The sequence below is a fragment of the Sturnus vulgaris genome, chromosome 4 (assembly GCF_052056855.1).
Source record: "Sturnus vulgaris isolate bStuVul1 chromosome 4, bStuVul1.hap1, whole genome shotgun sequence".
Lineage (NCBI taxonomy): Eukaryota > Metazoa > Chordata > Aves > Passeriformes > Sturnidae > Sturnus > Sturnus vulgaris.
Window position 1 is genome coordinate 18,226,311 of NC_142246.1, and position 18,447 is coordinate 18,244,757.

Below are 18,447 nucleotides of genomic sequence, written 5' to 3' on the forward strand. Positions count from 1 at the left end.
GTTTTTCATAGTTTTTATGTGAAAGCCACAATTTATATCATTTGATAAAATAAAATCTACTATTTTGAGTTGCATGTAAAGCACACATCTAAGGATTTCTCTGCTTACATAATGATTCAGTGCAGCTTGCTTTCTCTTTGCATCACCAAACACACAGAACTTACCAGAGGTTGCTGGCCAGAAAAGCATACAAATACACATTTGAGTTTTATCATGCAAAATTGCTCAGCTTGCACACTACAGAAAAATATGCAATGGCTTCCCAAAGCCACAGAAATATATATTGCCTATATATTTACCATTTTGGTTCAGAGCAGCAATGCAGTTTTGCAACAAATCCCACCCTCTGACTTCTCCCATTTACTGCACACGGTTCAGCTCCCAGAGCAGTTTTGGTGCAGAAGCACTGAATTCCCTTTGCAGGGAGCTAACCCCGAAGCTCTGCTCAGTGCCCATGAATTGGATAATGTTATGAATCCAAACCAACCAGTGGGTCTTTGGGCAGCTTTTGGGCAGCTTGCATGGTGAGAAGACCCAATCCAAGGGATCAAGTTAAAGGTAGCCTGAAGTTCAAATCCTTGTGATATTTATAACAAACATACTGATTCTCAGCACTAACTACTTCAATATGGTGATCTGTTTCTGTTATGATGAATTACTCATTAATGTAATCAGAGCCAGTTCATGAGTCAAAATGAAAGGGGGAAAAAAAATCAAAAAGTATTAGATAGATTTTTGCCCAGTATTTTGAGAGGTATCTCTACGTGTTTATTTATCATGCTGGTAGTTCCTCTACAGCCCTTGCTGTCATCTCCTGTGACATAAAAAATACAGCTACGATTTTAGAGATGAAGCTTTGTTTCAAATTAACTTAGATGAAAAAAATCTGAAATAGTTAATTTGAAAATATGGTACTAGTTTTGATCTACTATACATGAACTGAACAGACGAAATAAAAAAGAATGTTTTCTTTTAATCTCATTCTTAACCTACTACACAATGGGGGATTCCTCATCAGACAGATATGATGGTGGTCTCATTTTACAACTACTAAAGCATCTGTAGGTTCTTTCAAAATTATAACACCCAGGAACTCATTAATTAAAAAATATCACTAAAAATCAGTTCTACACTGCCTACTATTCCTACAAAGAAAGACAAATTGATCACTGATATAAATATTGGGGATTGTGTAGAGGGCATGGGTCATGCTCGAATGAAGTCTGCTTTGGAGAAACAGATTTTTTTTAACCTAAGCAGTAACTACTTTACAGGAATAATTACTCATAACTGAAAATAAATGTCAAGCTAAGAGAGAAAATGGAAACATTTTATTTTAAACCTTAATGATAAATGAGAATTCTTAAGAAGGTTTTATTAATTGCAAAACTCCTGTCACCAGGACAGAAGCCTTCTTTTGCTTAAAAAGATAAGCTCATTTAAGAAGATGACAGTGCAGTGTAGTGCTCAAAGGCAAATGCACATAAAATGAGTTTACCCATTTTCAAGTTGGGCATTACAAAATTTACCCCCTTCACGGTTCCTGGCTGATATTGCCTCTTGAAACTAACAGCAGCACTTCTATTCTTCTGTCTCAGCTTCTATGGTGCACTTTTCTGGCCTTTCAGAAAGTATGAAGAATTCCCGCAAAATCTGTAGATGCCAGTGCTCAAGTTCTATTCATTTTTGCATGTTACCGTACCAAGTTATTCCAAGTAAGACCAGCTATCTGGAATGAAAAAGATGGTGCTGAAGACACTGTGTTCACCCAGCAGATGTTTCAGGGGATTTTAATTTGAAGGAGCTCGAGCTGGACCCATGAACTAAAAACTCCGTGAGTCATGTGAGGACATTTGGAAAGCCCCTTCCAGTTTAGTTGCATTGTAACTAACTTTGGTTCTGGCACCCCCAGATCTCCCTTCATCTTGAACAAGCAGCGTAAGTGGGAACAGCTGTGAGATTAATGCACCACAGATACATCCCCTGAGCTCTTGGTACCCACCTTATGACCAGGCAGACAGAGGTAAAAGAAATAACACCTAGCCATGCTGCTTTTCTCTGAGCCTTTGCTGATACTCTACTTTCCACTCTGCTACACATTCTCATAGCCGATGCAACAAAATACGAGGGAAAGGAGAAAAGGAACCAGCTGCCTGGCTTTCTTTTGGGCAGTATTTGTTTTCTCTCCAGGTCGTTCCGAGCAACAGTAAGGCACCCTTCTCCTGACTTACAGGGCTCTTTAAATCTTTCTGCCTCTCTCAGAAACAGAGGATGAGGGTAGGAGCTGTCCCATTCACAATGCCATGTAGTCCCCTGTGTGGTATCCGGCATCTTCCAGTCACTTTGTACTTCACAACAGTATTTGTGGAAGTAGGGAACTAAATTAAGCGTGTCCGTATCTCAGAGAGGCAATGAAAGCAAACGTTAGTAAAGTTTACCTCTTTTTCTCTAGTCTTCCTATCACAACTATACTCTTTGATAAAGCAGTGCAGAGGTGTCAAATATGACGAGGATGATTTATTTTTATTGCCGCTTTTGCAGCGATTAGCATATTTTTCTTTTGATTTTTGTCCTCCTGTCTTCAGTTGCTCCCTCATTCCCATTTAATTCTCGCCCCTTTCTTCCTTTCTCCCCTTTCCTTGTTTTGTCTCCCTCAGGTTCTTTCATTGTCACATTGTGCTCCTTCAAATGCTGCACACATTTTGTCAATGGAGCCTCTGTAGTGGCTGGAAACTGAGAAGACCCTGTACTGCTGCTTGCCAGGCAGCGGGGGACCAGGGATTTCTCAGTTTCCAGCTGCTTTTGAAGCAGCACTGATTGGTTTCTCTTGCTGCTGCAGAAAAGGCTGGCACACGGGAGCAACAAATTCAGCATGTCCTTCTGGCCTGTTTTCAATAGATCTGCAAGTGCCAGAACAGAGATGGGGAGCAATTTGATGCTGTCTGCTCAGCCACCCCTCTCTCTATTTACCAAAGCAACAGTCTCTCCGTTTGCCTTTCTACCAATTTTTCCTTAATTCTGTGATTTCTTTCTCTGCCACATATCTTTACAGTACACTACTGGAGCTTAGACAGAGTTTCTACAGAACCTTAAAGACATTTTTCTCTTGTGCTACTTTTGCAGCAGTATTTAAGCTGAGTGAACACAGCTCTATTGCTCAGTGAAGTGCTACTCAGTCACTAACACAGTGCAATAGCTTAAAACATGCAAGTAAAAACAGAGTAATAACAGCTGCATTCGTAATCGACATAAGGGACAAAAGTTTCCTAAGTTTATTAAGGAAAGACAACTCCTTGAATATTCCTTTTAGAAGATTTCTATTACAAAAAAAAAAAAAAACCACCACAAACAATGGGAACATATTTGAATATTAAAAGCTTTTTCTCCCTCATGAAATTTGAAGTATCCCCAATATGTTTGAGGAACCTCCTATATCATGCTTAGGAAATACCACTGCAAAGACTTCTTTAATCAGGCAAATTTAAGGGGCTAAAATGCAATCTGTAAGTGGGCAGAGTAAGCAGTGTGAAGGGATGCAGTACAAGAGCAACAGAAGACCATGATAATCATATATATGCCCTAGGCCAGCTGTAAATCACGAAAACATTGCTTTCAAAAAAATACATACTTGTATTTTATGAATCCATTATTTCCTAATGGTCATTTATCTGGCCATTAGGCATTAGAAACTGGCAGACATTACTGCAGACGGAATTCAGAGAACAGGTAGGAAGAAGACAGGTTAGTAGATTTGAAAATGAGTTCAAGGAAGATATGTTAAGAAACGGCATATAAGTGGTCTGGGGGTAAAAATCAGGCCAAGGCTCCACCAGGCAGTAAATCCAAAGTTAAAACAGCTAATCCCAGATCAAAAACGTCACTATCTCTTGATGCAAGGTATTCAATTCACACAGCTGAAGGTGAAAGATTAAATTTGTTCAAAAAGGCCAAACCTTCCCTCTGCGCAATTTGAGTTTGATCAAACATCACTTTTTCTCCCTTAGTCGTCATTGATGCAGCATAAAGAATAAAGCTGGCATGACCAGCCATGATGTGTATATATTCTGTGTGCTGTGTGACTCAACACTCTGTGCCTGATCTGGGCTGAATTTATGTTGCCCAGAGATGTGGTAACTCCCAGAACTACTCTTTATAAAAATAAATCTACAATCTCGGAGATAAAGGGTAATGCTAACAAAATAAGAGTCAATATAAAAAGCTAAACTCTTATTCTGGGCCAGATTTTCCCAACAGCTCATCTCCCATTTAAATAGCCAAACATAAAAGCTCCCAGTCAGCCCCTGGATACTGCAAGGTTTCAACATTAGACTCCTAAGGCATATGCATAACTGGATACCCACTGGGCTGGACACAATATAGATTCATTTCATCCGGGCAATTAAGAAAAATAAACTGAACTCTTTTTATCCTGCAATGATAGACTTGGAACATAGAAGTTTAGACTATGGTTTTTCAAGGGCAGCATTTAAGTATGCCACATGTGATTGAGAAGGAAGGCATATTCCACCAAGAGCATAGTTCAGAGGTAGTATGTCATAGAACAAGAGTACTAACACAGTTGTTTGATTAGTCATTCAGTAAAAGCTTTATTTTTATCAGAAAACTTATTTTATTAGTCAGAACATATCTATTCTTGTGGTTTACATTTGCTAGTGACCACAAGACATACAAAGTTTCTCCTGAATACTGAAGTCCCTTAGAATACATGAAACCAGTTCTAAATTTCCCTGGCATTATGTGAAGGATATCACAGTATCCTAGAATGGTTTGGGTTAGAAAGGACCTTAAAGGCCATCTAGTTGCAATGGGCAGGGACACCTTCTACTACCAGAAGTTCCTCAATATCTGAACTGTGCCCAGAAATGACTGGGAAACCCAGTCTATTCCCTGCATTAATCCAGTCACTGACTGGTAGAATAAAGCCTCCAGCACAGGTGCAAGCAGGCACTGAAACAAGATGATTTCCACAATGTAGCATTCCTCCATGGGGGACTAGACATACTGGACCAGTCACTTCTATTGGACTACTAATGGAAATGTCCCCACACATTTGGAGCAGATGTGAAGCCTACAGGCTGAAGGCTTTCTGTCCTTTCATTTTATTATTAATATCCTCAAACAGCCACTCTGCCACCTTCCCATCCCCTGCCTTTTCCTCCCCAAAATTAGAGATACAAAATTATTTACACTTTGCACACATTTTATTATGTAAATGCACCTAAGCTATACATTGACTACTCTTCTGCAACTTTTACTTCAAATGCAGTTCCACAGGACCACATGGTAAAAAAATTATTTATTTTCTGACCCTACTGCTGAAAGCCTGCCTAACTGCAGTACAAACCTGTGGAGTTCAGCTCTGTGTGGAATGGCTCAGGGAAAGTGTCCTCCAAGCACAGATATGTGACTGAGCTGGTGAGCTTCTCCAAGGAAACAAGCAAAGGCTGCTCTGCATGCCCTCGCAGGCTCCAGAACCAGCTCTGCGGCTCTGGCAGCTGGGGTGTCCTGGTGCCAGTGAGGCCGGGAAGGTGGAGTCTGGAAGACATGTGTGTGCAGCTACCTGGAGGTCTCCTCTTCCATATCATGTTTCAGGCAAATCATCCAAGAAGGCTCTCAAACATTACATGGACTGGAGAGGTTTTATGCAAAAATGATGAGTGATGCTTAGTAAAAAGCAATTGAGGATAGGACCTAGCAAGAGTGTGTTTACTTGTGCCAAAACCACTAATTATCAGATGAAATGTCAAAGATTATGTATGTGGTAGTGCTGTGACAGACACTGTAGCTATGTGAGGCAGGGACTACAGCAGTCCTTCATGCGTTTTTGTTAGCACAGCATAGTTTCTAGTTATTTGGCAATGAGCCTCACTTGAAAAATGTTCTGGGTGCAGCTCCACCTGCCCTTTTCATAGCTTTCCAGAACTGCTGCCTATTTCTCTCACCCCATGCTGGCACTGCTGCCTGTTTTAACAGCGCTGATGCTGAGACCAAACTAATAAACTCAGCTGAACGCAGACGCCTCTGCACTGAGCTCCACTACTCCCCTGCTTCCATTTTGATGCAGCAGGGGGGTAAAATACTGGATGCAGCTCTGCAGCAAGCTAGCCCAGACCTAAAAGAAGGGTTGTACTTTTTACCTCTATATACCTTAACGTACTGCCACCAAAGCCACCTGGAGCTCTAGGCCCCATGGGTGTCACGCCTGTATGCGTATGTTCAGCCAAGAGTGCAGGACAGGGCTAAGTGAAAGGTTTGCAGCACCCAACAGTAATGCTGATGTGTCACTCCAGTGGTGGTGAAGGAGCCATTTTCAGCAGAAGAAATTAATTACTCACTAGCTGCTGTTAGGCTGAAATGATGCTAAAACTGCTCATTTGGTTTCAACATCACAGTGACACAGTTGTACTCATCTGGTTTCCAGGAACTGTTCAGCTTACGTCAGTCAGGGCTCTCCACATCTCGCTGCAGCACATGGCATAAGCCCCAGAAAAAGAGATGTGTACGGACAAGCTGGGTTAAGTGGCAGAGATTATCTTGCTGCTGTTACAGAATAACATATCCAAGTTTTCCGTATTTATCATCAAAGCTTTTCCCATTTAACTATTTTCTACAGAAGACTTTGACAATAGGAAAAGGGGAAACAGAGACCCAGGCAACCTTTCAGCAATGCTGCGTCAATTACAAATACAATGATCACTAGGTCTGGGCTTATTGGTGACAGTTTTTCTTCCCTTCAATTTGTGTTACGGCCTGAAATCACAAAGCTGTGATCCCTGAGAACCTCCTTTGTAATGCATATCAACTTTCGTTGTGCCCCTTTGTTCCCAATGTGATGGAGCATTGTGGTGCCTGTGTCCAGGGAGCAGGTTCGCTTTATTGTTCTTGTAAATATGTACTGCTGGGCGCAGCTCGGTGGAAGGCATTGAGTTTGTGCATGACTGACGCCGACCCGGACAACTGCTCTGACCCCCAGCAGATGGTGGTGCAGGGACTGCAATGATCTGGAAGTAATAGCATGTGCCATTTCTTTTTGTTTGGAACAGACAGCCAGACCCTGCGTTTCCCTCCCCTGCGCAGCAACAGCTGTATATACAGTAGGGACCAGCGCACCCCTAACTGTCACTCCAGTCCTCCTCCTCTGCCAGCAATCAGAAAACCTTGGGCTCTGAGATTTCATGGAGATTAAACACTATATGAACACCACATGGCTCTTTCCAATGTTAATAGAATTGTGAGTATTGGGGCATAGATCAGTTGCTTTCCTAGAGAAAAGTGAGTAATAGGTAAATATACCTACCACCCCTGATGCTAGACTTTGTAGTGATGGACTTGCTGGTTTTTAACCTTTGCACAGAAAAAGACAGGGTACAGGAGTCATTATTAACTAAGAATTTTAACTTTTAGACTACAAATAGCCTTTCTGTAGCTTAAATAAATTTTACTTGTCATTTGTATTTATCAGAGACCAAAATAAGTGTTTGTTTTGAAAAGAAGGTATAAAATGGGTGAAAGTGATGTTTTCGCCAAGGCCATGTGAGATTTACTGCTTCGAAATGATAGCAGAGCAGTTTGCATTTGATTCTGTAAGAGGCCAGATTTTTTTATAACTCACTGTATATGAGGCAGCTCATCAGGGGTCAGAAAAGACAAATTATAGTGTGATGGAGTTAATAATCACCCACTTTATGTCTGGCCTGTGTTACTAGTCTCCATAAAATTGTCCTGACAGTCCAGAAGGGAAGTTCCTTGGGATGGATGGAGCAACTGCTCCATGCTCCTCCCATCTCAGCCCTAGCTGAGACGGCTGTCAAAGAAAGGGGCTGAAAACCAGGTGCACTCTAAACATTGTATTTCTGGCTGCTATAATGCTTCTGAGAGGCTTTCAGCTGGCAGGTCAAAAACCAGACTTGCAGCACTCGAAATGAGGAACAAAAGTAGGGTAGAAGTAACAGCAAGGAAATCCTTTAGACTTTTCCCCCACTTTATACTGGCATAAACATCTGTTGAGGATTTTCTACACAAGACTCCCAAGCTTTAAGTCCATGTTGTAATTGTGAGACCATTCCTCTGCAAGAGGAAATGTTGTTTAATTCAGTGCAATCTCCCTATTTCTGTGCAGAAAGGGGAAACCTCTTCTAGGTTTGCCTCTCTCAATCTCCCCACATTAATGAAATATTCCTGGGGGGACCCAGAGTCCCCCAGGGCACAGTGTCACAACACTGCTATCAGGTTACACTCAGCCTCTGCTGCTAGGCTGATGGCTGAGATGTCTCATTATCTTTAATTCAGCAATTTCATCCTAGACTTGAGAAACGACCTTGTAAAGTTTGCAGAGACCAGCTTAATTCTTGACAAGCCCCCATCTTTTGAAAAAAAAAGCAATGTTGGGAAATCCCTGCTCACTTCCAGTGTAAAATCATCTTGGATTCATCACGCATCAGGGTTGAATTACGAGAAAAATCTTTGAATTTCTCTTTGCATGACATTTAATGAAAATTATTGTTCAGGCTGAATTCCTTCCAGACTTTCCTCATCTTGATTCTAGCAGCACTACCTCAAACAACAAACATTTAAATAGAAGTAGCTTTACTTTCTTGACTAATCCCATTAGCTTTAATGAGTCTAATCACACTAGTAAAATTATGCATGTGCTTAGCTCTTGGCAAGGTCAGTGCCAGTAATGAGGAGAAAAACAAACTGGTAATGAAACCATGAGTAATAAGAATGTCTGGATATCTGCATTTCTAGAAAAAGATATGGCTGTCTAGAACATTAAAAATGAAACACCACTTAAGATTAAGCGGTGTTAAAATTAAAGAAGAGAGAGTGAATCCTGAACTAAAAATGACAGTAAATAAAATTATAGAGAAATTCTTTAAGTAATTATCATCCATGATGTGTCTTCAGCTATCTCCATAACAGCTATAAGCTCACTACCTTAGTTAGGGCTCATCTGTTCATCCATTCATTTATATGAAGATCATCAATATGATATCAAGCCACTGATGAACTTTAGCATTAAAAAGTCACGTGTAATTCCCTAAAAAGCAAAAATTCAAGAGGTGTCAACCACTCTGGATCTGAGTAATATTCTCAGGAAATTTGTATGGAATTTATTTTCAATAATCCCAGCCAGAAATAGTCTGTCTATCTTCAGGAGGAGGATTATGGAAAATGGCCTATGGAACAGCAAAATGATAGTAATACGAAAGCTAGACTAAGTCCACAACAACTAGAACTTTTGTAACCCAAATAGATATCAACATGGCAGTATTATAAGTTTAGTATTATTTAGGATTGTGTTCTTTGGCAATGACTTCAGACTATCTTCTGTTTCAAGACTATATAACTTCCTCAACGATTTAAATCAACAGCCCCAAACCAAGCCTTATCTTTATAGCCCACAGCCACTGACAGTCTGTAAGCTACTAAAACCACAAAATAAGTTTAATTTCTCTATATAGGACCAGAATGAGGCTTACCTGTCACTAAATTTTCCAAAGAGGGTTTATATGGTATCCAGCTTTACACTTGTGAATCAATTAATTTTATAACTCCTCTCTAGCCATAGACAGAATTCCTGTGTGCATGTATTTGTATGTAGAATTATAGGTTAAGGATTTCTGTCCACATTTCCTCCTATTTGACATAGTGTGTGGTCATCACTGGGACAAAGACCTTCCTAATACATAGTAAAATGGGATGGTTTACAATGGCAAATGGGGTTTTAGTGATAATTTTATCAAAAGGTTGTGTGAAGTTTGTGGTTTTCAGCAGGCTGATGGATTCTTTTTTTGTACGTTGTTATAGTTAGTTTGAAATTTCCTTTAGCATTGTTCTGTTACATATTCCCTGTAAATAAGAAAAATATGTATAATTAAGAGTGTGTATTTCTTTTGTGTTTTGTAGAATCAAATGAGTTTTCATTCTTTGCTTTCTAAAAACACATTTTACTTAACGGTAGAGGTGAAGTCTGTCAGCATATATTTTCTCAAAGAGCCTAATGAATGAGAGACCAAACTAGATGAAAAAATGAACTCTAACTCAGTCACTAAATTACAGGCTTGAGTGTGAGTGTAGATAGTGAATTAATACCCATCAGGAAAGCAACAGAACTGCAACAGCACCTCTGGTTAAAATATTTTCCTGCAGTAAGACATCGGTATTCACACGAATTCAGAACTGTAGCATTGCAAAATCAATTTGCATTTGTATATGAATAAAATCAATAAAACATCTGGAATCATATAATCTTTAAATCTTCCTTTTGCTTTGTCAATTATTTGTGATAATTCACAGTCTAATCAACTACTTCCATCTTCCCCGTTTTCTTGATTTCAATAGGATGAAAATAACTTCCTTAGGTGTCTTCAGCTCACAGTCAGTCCTACAGAGATCAGACAGACTGAAAAGAAGCTGTATCTTCCCCTGTACGTTTTGGAAACATGGAGATTTTTACAGTTTATCCTGCTGTACTGTAATGAATGACTTTGTTATCCTGCATCATGTGGTTTAATCTTAGAACTGGTTTGGTGCATGCACACATTAGCCGTGGCAGAAGGTCAGGGCAGCCACGCTGCTGGCAGCACCAAGTCTGCTGGTACCTGCAGGGGCACCCTGAGGATGAGAGGGCTGATGGCACCAGCCATCACTGCTGAGGGCTGTGTATGCAGAGCAGGGCTAAGGGAATAGCCTGGTGCACACTTCACTGGTGGACAGGCATCCTGTGCACAAGTGAAGGGAGGAATGCTCTGTAAGACAGGTTCAGAGGTATGGTCTTTGAAGAGTCCAGTAAAACTAAGGAGTGATACAAGGTAGTCTACTTGCAAACTGACAAAAAATTTCACCCAGTGGAAAATAAGTGAAGATGCTATTCTGGGGTAGGATGAGGAGCAAAATTTAATACAATGCAAAGGCTTTTCTAGAAAACGATTTAAAAATAAGAGGCTATAGAAGTCAGTCATCAAGCTGTTCACACTGTTACCCTACATAACCGCATGATGTTATTACTGTTAACCTCATCTTCCCTCCCCCTCTTCCTTCCAATGTTTCCTATACTTCTTGCTTCTTGTCTTTACAATAAAAGAACACTCTGGGAAGGGACTGTACTTGCTTTCAAGGCAACACCACAGTGAGGCCCAAGCTTGACTGTAGCCTCTGGGGACTCCCACACCAAGGTACACTTATACCTGAGCCGGCATTAAGACACAGATGCAGATTTTTTCTTTGCTCTACCAGCCTCTTTGAGACTGTAACACACAAACAAAAACTATTTAACAATGCTCCTGCTGCACACTAACTAGCTAACTAGCCTCTCTTCTTGTCATCCTTTAGACAATGTTGCAAATTCTCTGAGCTGTGTTGAAGATCAGCATCCATTTCAAAGAGCAGACGCTTCTGACATTGAGCTGGCTGGCTAACAACTGGAGTGATAACTTTTGTTGGCACATGCACCGCAGTTCAGATCTAAGAGATGTTCTGTGGGCAACTGCCTGTTTATTTGCTTTCCTAGACACGTAGTTGAACCACACTGTACATCCTGTGATCATGAAATTCCAGCAGGGTTCTATTATAGTGCCTACCACTAGAATGTGTGATTTACACCACCTACAAACTGCAACATCTCAAGATAAACCTGCTCCTTATAATGAAGATCCAGATAACTGTGGTTCTCACTACCTAGAATGCTTTTTAAGGTCACTGGGTTTTAAAATAGCTGGGATTTTACAGGACACACTGTGAGATGTTTTCTTGCAAGACAGGCTGATCTGAGATAGTCTCTTTTCCCCTTGTCTCTCACAAGCACAAAAGAAATTTGGGATTGCTTCTACACAGAAGTGTGCAGGTCTTTTGTTTCCTCATCTTTCTCCAAACCAGCGAGGTGGGAAGCAGTTGCCAAATGAGAAGCATATTAATTAGCTAGTGCTGTGCCCAAAGGAATGAGCTTAGGAGAAACCCAGAGCCAAGGCTAAGCTAGAGAAATTTGGTCTGGACTGGTTAAACAAGCTTTTGAAATCTTTGGCTGGTTATCACAGCTTGCATCCCATGCTCCCTGCTCCTGCCTGCCCTTCTCCAAAGCTGAGCCACTTGAGCACTGCTGGTCAGTAGCTCCTGCAGTACCACTGGTGAGACAACACTCCAGGCCAAAAGACGTCCTCCCTGCCCACACAGCAGGCCTGATCCCTTACAATTCCATGGGCTTGTGCTAGGCTCCTTGTCTTTTGTCCTCTTTGCACACAAAGCAAGACTGAGAGAGGACGGGGAACTGTATGAATACCCAAGGTGATGCTGCAGAGATTCACTAAGCACTGGCCAAGTGGCTATGTCCACATGCACACGTGTTGGTGAATCCAAGTTCGAGGTGGTCCTGTCCCCCAGCTGGCAAGTGAGAGTAAACTGGATTTCCTGCTTTAACAGCCTTCCATTTTCAAAGGCGACTAATGATGCTGAGCACCCAGCTGGAGTAACCTGGCAGAGCATCTGCTTGGAAGACAGGTGAGGCCCAACACTTGTGGAAATCACATCCTTCAAAGGCGCCTCCAAGCTGTGCTTCTCCAAATTGTTTCTGAAGTGACAGGCCTGATTCAGAACCCTTTTGCCAGACACAACTGAGCTTAAATCAAAAAGTCAAACTACTGATTTACATAGAAAACATAAAAATTTAAATGATGCGAACCTGGTATTTAAATGTTTCTACCTCAGCTCTGGAAGTGCACATATTCATTACAGGCCAGAAAGTGAGATCTAGTTCCCGGAGGTAGTGGATGCTTTCAGTTTCTAGTAAAGTCAATAGGATTTCACACTCTATGTGAAATACAAACTTTTAGCAGCAAGAAGAAAAATCAATGCATAAACAGTATTAAAAAACCTTTAGTGGCTAATTATCTTTTCTTCCACCAGCTACTCACATGAAGTTCAAGCTATTGTTTTTGATTTGAATAGTATTCCTGGCCCTTTGAACTGAAGATCATTTATAATTAAAAAAAACCAAAAAAACAAAAAAAAACCCCAAAACAATGGTTATTTGTTTCATAATGTACTGCTGTCAGTGATGCAAAGGACTACAATGGTTTCTATGATTCTTAATTCTTCGAAATAAAATACCTGCTCCAGTATCCAATTAATCTGGTTATTAATCAAAGCGCCTTCACTGTAAACTATTAAAAGAGGCTAAACACTGGAGATTATTGTGTGCTATATTTTTAGATTTTCTAGTTTGATTCAAAACACACTAAAAGAGGGGCCCCATAAAATAACCATCTAGAGACAGTCCATGGCAAACATCCAGAAACTATTCTTAATGGAATGGAGTTAGCATGAGCTGAGATCATTCTTTAGCCTCGGGAGAAAAAAAAAATAAAAGAGAGATGCTTTTAGGAAGAGATTTCCAAAGGGATTATGAGCTGCTCTTTGCAAACAATGCAGAGGATTTCCAGTATGCATTGTGTTTTTGCCGAGAACTGTGCCTACAAGGGAGCCAATCAAAGTCCTCTTGTATCTAATGAGGAGGGGGAAATCATGATGGGGAAAGTCCCTTAATGATAGGAAACAATAGCTGTTTGTACAGTGATGTGTAGAGAAAACTTTGTCACCAAGGAATCTCTTAAAATGCTGTTTTACCTATCTGAGACATTATTCATTGAATTAGCATTAGCAGTGAAGCACGTGCGCGGGCGAGAAATCCGAAATCTTACTCATGAGATTACTGAAATGTTTTTTTTCCCCGTAATTTGGAGGACAGCAGAGATACAGAGCGAAAGTAATTAAAAATATGTGGGCTTCGGACTCTCAGCAATCTTTAAATCAATGCAGCATTTGTCCCGAAGTTAGACTGACATGTTATACTAAACACATAGAGGAAGAATAGATAGCAGTCTTGACGTAAAAGGATTAGTTTTCAAATTTGGACAATCAGACCCGCACCCTGAAGGGACAATGTTGTTAAATGAATCCAAAACTGCGGTCTTCTTTTTTTTTTTTTTTTTTTTTTTTTGTGGCATCCAAACGCCGGAGCACACCCCGGCACTCCGTGTGGCAGATCCCTCCAGTCCGCGTGCCCACACTCAGCCGTCTGTCGCCACACGGTTCGCCCAGCTGGCTGGGGCTCTGCCAGACTACACTGCTTCTGCTTGCTAAACAAACGCATCTTACGCACTTCAGCTGCAAATGAAAACAAAATTATGAAACAGGGCGCTTAATGTAAAACCGACTTCTAAAAAAAATGATGTTAACAATTCCATGTAAGGAACCTAAGAGGTCTTCCTAAGGGCTGTGCCTGCAAATCCCAGCCTCCTGCTCCTGCTATCCACCATTTGAGAGAGAGCTCTTCCCGCCCGTCCCAGTTCCCGGCCCCGCTCCAATGGCCCCCTCAGCCCCGGCACCGCCGCGGGTGTCTCCGGGCCGCGCACGTGCCGAGCCCGCGGGCAGCACGAGGCGCGCGGCCCCACGCGCGCTTCCCGCGGGGGTGGCGGGAGGAGGCGGTGGCGGCCGTGAGCCGATCCCCGCGCGCTAGCGTCCGTCCCGCCCCGTCCCGTCCCGCCCCTCCCTCCGCTCCCCGAATGGTTCCTCCCCCTCCGCCCCTCCTCGCGCCGGTGGGGGCGAGACGCGCGAGCGGGCAGAGGGAATCCCTCGGTTTCCCCTGAGCACGCTCCGCTATCGCGAGACTTGCGCCGCTCCCCGCATGCCGGCTGGCGCCAGGCTCTCGCGAGAGCGGCGCGGTTCCCACGCCCGGGCTGTTGTGTCTGAGGGGAGAAGCCCGGGCGCTGAGTGGGCGGTGCGCACCGCCTCCCCCTCCCGCCCCGCGCGTGTCTCGCGGTCCGCGCACGCGCGCTCTGGGCCGCGGGGAGGGGGGCGCTCTCGCGAGAGTAGGAGTTTTGGCGAGAGTTTGTGGAAGATGGCGCCTGTTGTGACAGGGTGAGTGCGGGGCGTTCGCGGCGCCCGCCGGAGCCGCCGCCGCCCGGGGCTGCCTGGGCGAGGCCGCGCCGCGCCCGTCCGCCTGCTCCTCGGCCGCCGCTTGGGGGCACGGGGGGCTGCCCTCCGGACGGCCCGCGGGCGGGCCCTGCGGCGCAAACCTCGCGGGGCTGGGGTCCCGCCGGGTGGGCGCACAGAGGAGGCGCCCCGAGTGCCGGCCCGGCAGCGGCCGCGCTCTCTGGCCGCCCCGCGGCACGGGGTCTCGGCGGGTCTGGGCGCTCACTTTGCTTTCCTTCTCTCCGGCACGGACACGCCGGTCGGGACTCCGTGCAGGGTCAGTGCGCATCCTGGCTGCTTCGGAGCGGGTCCCGCTCTGAGGGTTCCCCGGGGAGCGGTGGAGCCCAGCTAGGAGGGGACCTGGGGTTGGCACGGGGTGTTCTCCGTTCTCGGTCGTCCCGGCTCGTCCCGCCGCAGGCGAGGGTCCTCCGGGCTCCCCTGGCCACGAACAGGGAGCGCTCGGACAAAGGCTTTTGCTGCTGTGGTTGAAGTTGAGCGCGGTGCCCCAGCGCCCCTCGCACGGCGGGGCCGGCCGGGGCCCGGCCCGGCGCTGTCACTTGGCGGCGGAGCGCTCCTGGTCGCGCCGAGCGCGGGCGGGCTCTCCGCCCCTGCTAGCAGGACACCCGTTCCGTCAGGCTGGGCGACCGAGGTTCCCTTTCTCCTCTCTGCACACCATTCCCAGGGCTTTGTTGAGTTTTAGCTGCCTTTCTTCAAATGCTGCGGTGCAGGGGAGGGTAGCAGCCTCCCTACGCCACTAAGCCACGCTGGATCATAATGAATGGTAGTCTCCATCCCTTTCAGCCACGCTGGGTAATACTTAATCATGGCTAGCCAGCTGCAGCATGTGTCACTGTAATAAGTGACACCCTCTTAGCCACCTACAGCTGATGAATAATAACAGATCCAGATACTGCTGGTATACCGTATGCAATCACACCTGCAGTGTTACATTGCACGTTGCCATCCTCGCCACATCTTGATTGCTGCTGCTTATTTTAAGTGCTGTATCCTTAATTTTGGGCTACGCTGAGCACTTGTGACCTCCCTCTATGTGTCGAGGGAAGAGATAGTCAGGAGAAGAACAGGGTGTTTTATACTCCACCTGTTTGTTCCAAATGAAATTTTGTCTCGTCGAAGTACTTCTAGGTCTTTTTAAAACGTGGACTTTATTTTAAGATTTCACAGTGTGTCTGTGATCTTCCCTGTGGGATTACATTGTCTACAGCATTGGCTCTGTGGTTAGAGAGCAACAGCCTGCTTGGGGGTGGGGTGGAGTTGGTTGATGCTTTTGTTCTCGTGGAGAAGGTAGCATTATGGTATTTTGTTGTTTTGTTTGGCTACAGTAGTATTTCCAATTCCTCACTCTTGTTTGTCAAGAAATAAATCGAAGCTTTTGCTATGTTTCTCTCCTGATGAAGGCATGTTGTAGCTGATACACAATTTCCTAATTAAATGTTCTTTAGAAAAGCTAATCTTGTTTGTTATGATTCCTGGAGTGTACTGTTTGAGAGGTTGGACTTGAAAGAAGGGAACAAATGCTTTTAAAGTTTGCTATAACTATTAGCCTGTGCTCTAGTTAACAATTAAGTTTTTCCACGTTTCTGTTAGTTTACTCATCTGAATATTTGGGCTCCATTTCCTTTTGTTTATTGATTATTACAGGATTGTCAGAAGTGTTGTCATGTTTGTGACATTAGTTTTATCCTTTTCAGATGTTTGTTAAAATGTTGACAAAACAACTGTGGATTATTTTAAAAACAGTGATGAAATAATCAGAGCAGTAGGAAAAAAAACAACATTTTAATGAGAGTGAAAAAATTGTATGTAGTTTAGGATTGTAATGCTATGTTCATTGTTTAAACCTACAAGTGAAATAATTCTCTGGAAAAATAATTTTATTTTCTTACTGTTAAATATTTCCACTGTAAGTAAAATGGAATATGCTAACTTTTGTTAATGTTGTAGTTAATATTGCATGAAGGAAGCTAATTTTTTAAATTTTTTTTTTTAATTAAATGACCTGTTTTTGGAGTGTGGCTCTGATTCTGAGTTTTCTGTATGTATTAGGATTAAAAATTGATGATTCTCCAATTCGCAGATTTTTTTTCCCCCAAATAATTAGTATAGGGAGTTTTCTTTCTGGGCTGTTATGTGATAACTTACTTGGACTGGGGGGAAAAGAGTGTTTTTAATTAAAAAGCAATAACTGGAGAATGTAATATGCAAATCTTGCATTGAGTTTGAATGGGCATCACAATGGGCATTCAAACTTTGAGGTTAAGCTTATGGCTCTTTTGCAGTCAGTGTTACCTGACTGAAAAAGCTTTTTATTTTCCTGTGGAAACTTAAGTGGCTGAGCTTAAGTTATGGTACTCAGGTTCATGGAGTGTTGGAATGGAATAGCAGGAATTGACTGCAGCAGTTTTGGGGGGCAGTCAGAGTACATTACTGCTTTGTTGTTTGCAGCATGTGCCACACTCGTGCTGCTCCCTCACAAGGAGTGTTTTGATTAAGCTTGTTCATATGTACAGTGTGACATGCCAAACTGCATAGTGTCAGACAAGTAACTTAAAATGAATTACTATTCACAACTGTTATTTAAAAGAAGTGGATAATTTATGGCTGGGATTATAGGATAGTATGTTTGGGGTTTTGTGGCGTATTTTTGGTTTTGGTTGTGAACAATTTAGGGAAATACCATTTTAAGATGACAAAATTAATGAAAATACTTCTCAAATTATAGTTTGAGTGCAAACCACTTGTTTTTAAATAATTGCTGATACTGCAAAAATACCTTTAGGCATCCATTAGCTTGAAAATTGCTCTACTAGGTCTAATAAAGCCATATGACAGGGAAAATCCACAGTGCCATGAACTTAATTTTGCAATTTTACAGTGACAGAAAGTATGGAATGGTATCTTCTTAGTAGCCTGGGACGACCTCATCTTTGAAGTACTGGAAGCCAGATTAGAAATAAGATGGAAATGATAAATACTAGGCATAGTCTTGAGTACTCTATTACCTGTTAAACCCTCTCTAACAGCAGTATACAACATAGCATTTGGTATATTTTTAAAACAGGTTGAGAAGCCCTGAAAAAGACAAAAATACTTTGAGTAGGTTTTTTGCTGGTATGATGCTGGTTTTCCATAGGCACTGTACAGTAGAAAATCGCTTTAGTCACATTTCTAAGTAATAAGCTATTCAAATTCTGAATTAGTCATCCTGGAGTTCAGTGGTTATGAGGGGTTTCCTGACCTAGAATGCTTAATGATTTAAGGGTAAGGGAAGACTCATGAGATCTGTGATGGGACAGGAGAATGGTTGGCATCAGTACCGTGAATTTTAGTGTAGATGTGGCAGCCATCTGGTCATTTTGTTTCTTTGTTTTTAATAAGAAATATGAGAGAAACTTGTAGGAGGTTTTTGAAAGAGGGTGCTGTTTCATTAAGCTCTCC

The 18,447-nt window shown here is 42.8% G+C and overlaps 1 protein-coding gene across 4 annotated transcripts in view; it reads left to right on the forward strand.

The window, feature by feature from the left end:
• The window catches only part of RBPJ (recombination signal binding protein for immunoglobulin kappa J region), a 143,842-nt gene that overhangs the window by 74,269 nt on the left and 51,126 nt on the right, over positions 1 to 18,447 (forward strand). Inside the window, exon 1 of one of the 4 annotated variants that reach the window (XM_014891484.2) lies at positions 14,846 to 14,934. The exons of 2 other annotated variants lie outside the window; for them this stretch is intronic. In XM_014891484.2, coding sequence (XP_014746970.1) covers positions 14,915 to 14,934 — 20 coding nt within the window. In that variant the 5' untranslated portion in view covers positions 14,846 to 14,914. Of the gene's footprint in view, positions 1 to 14,845; positions 14,935 to 15,246; positions 15,266 to 18,447 lie in introns of those variants that run through there. One more of the 4 variants, XM_014891489.2, reaches the window with a different exon arrangement.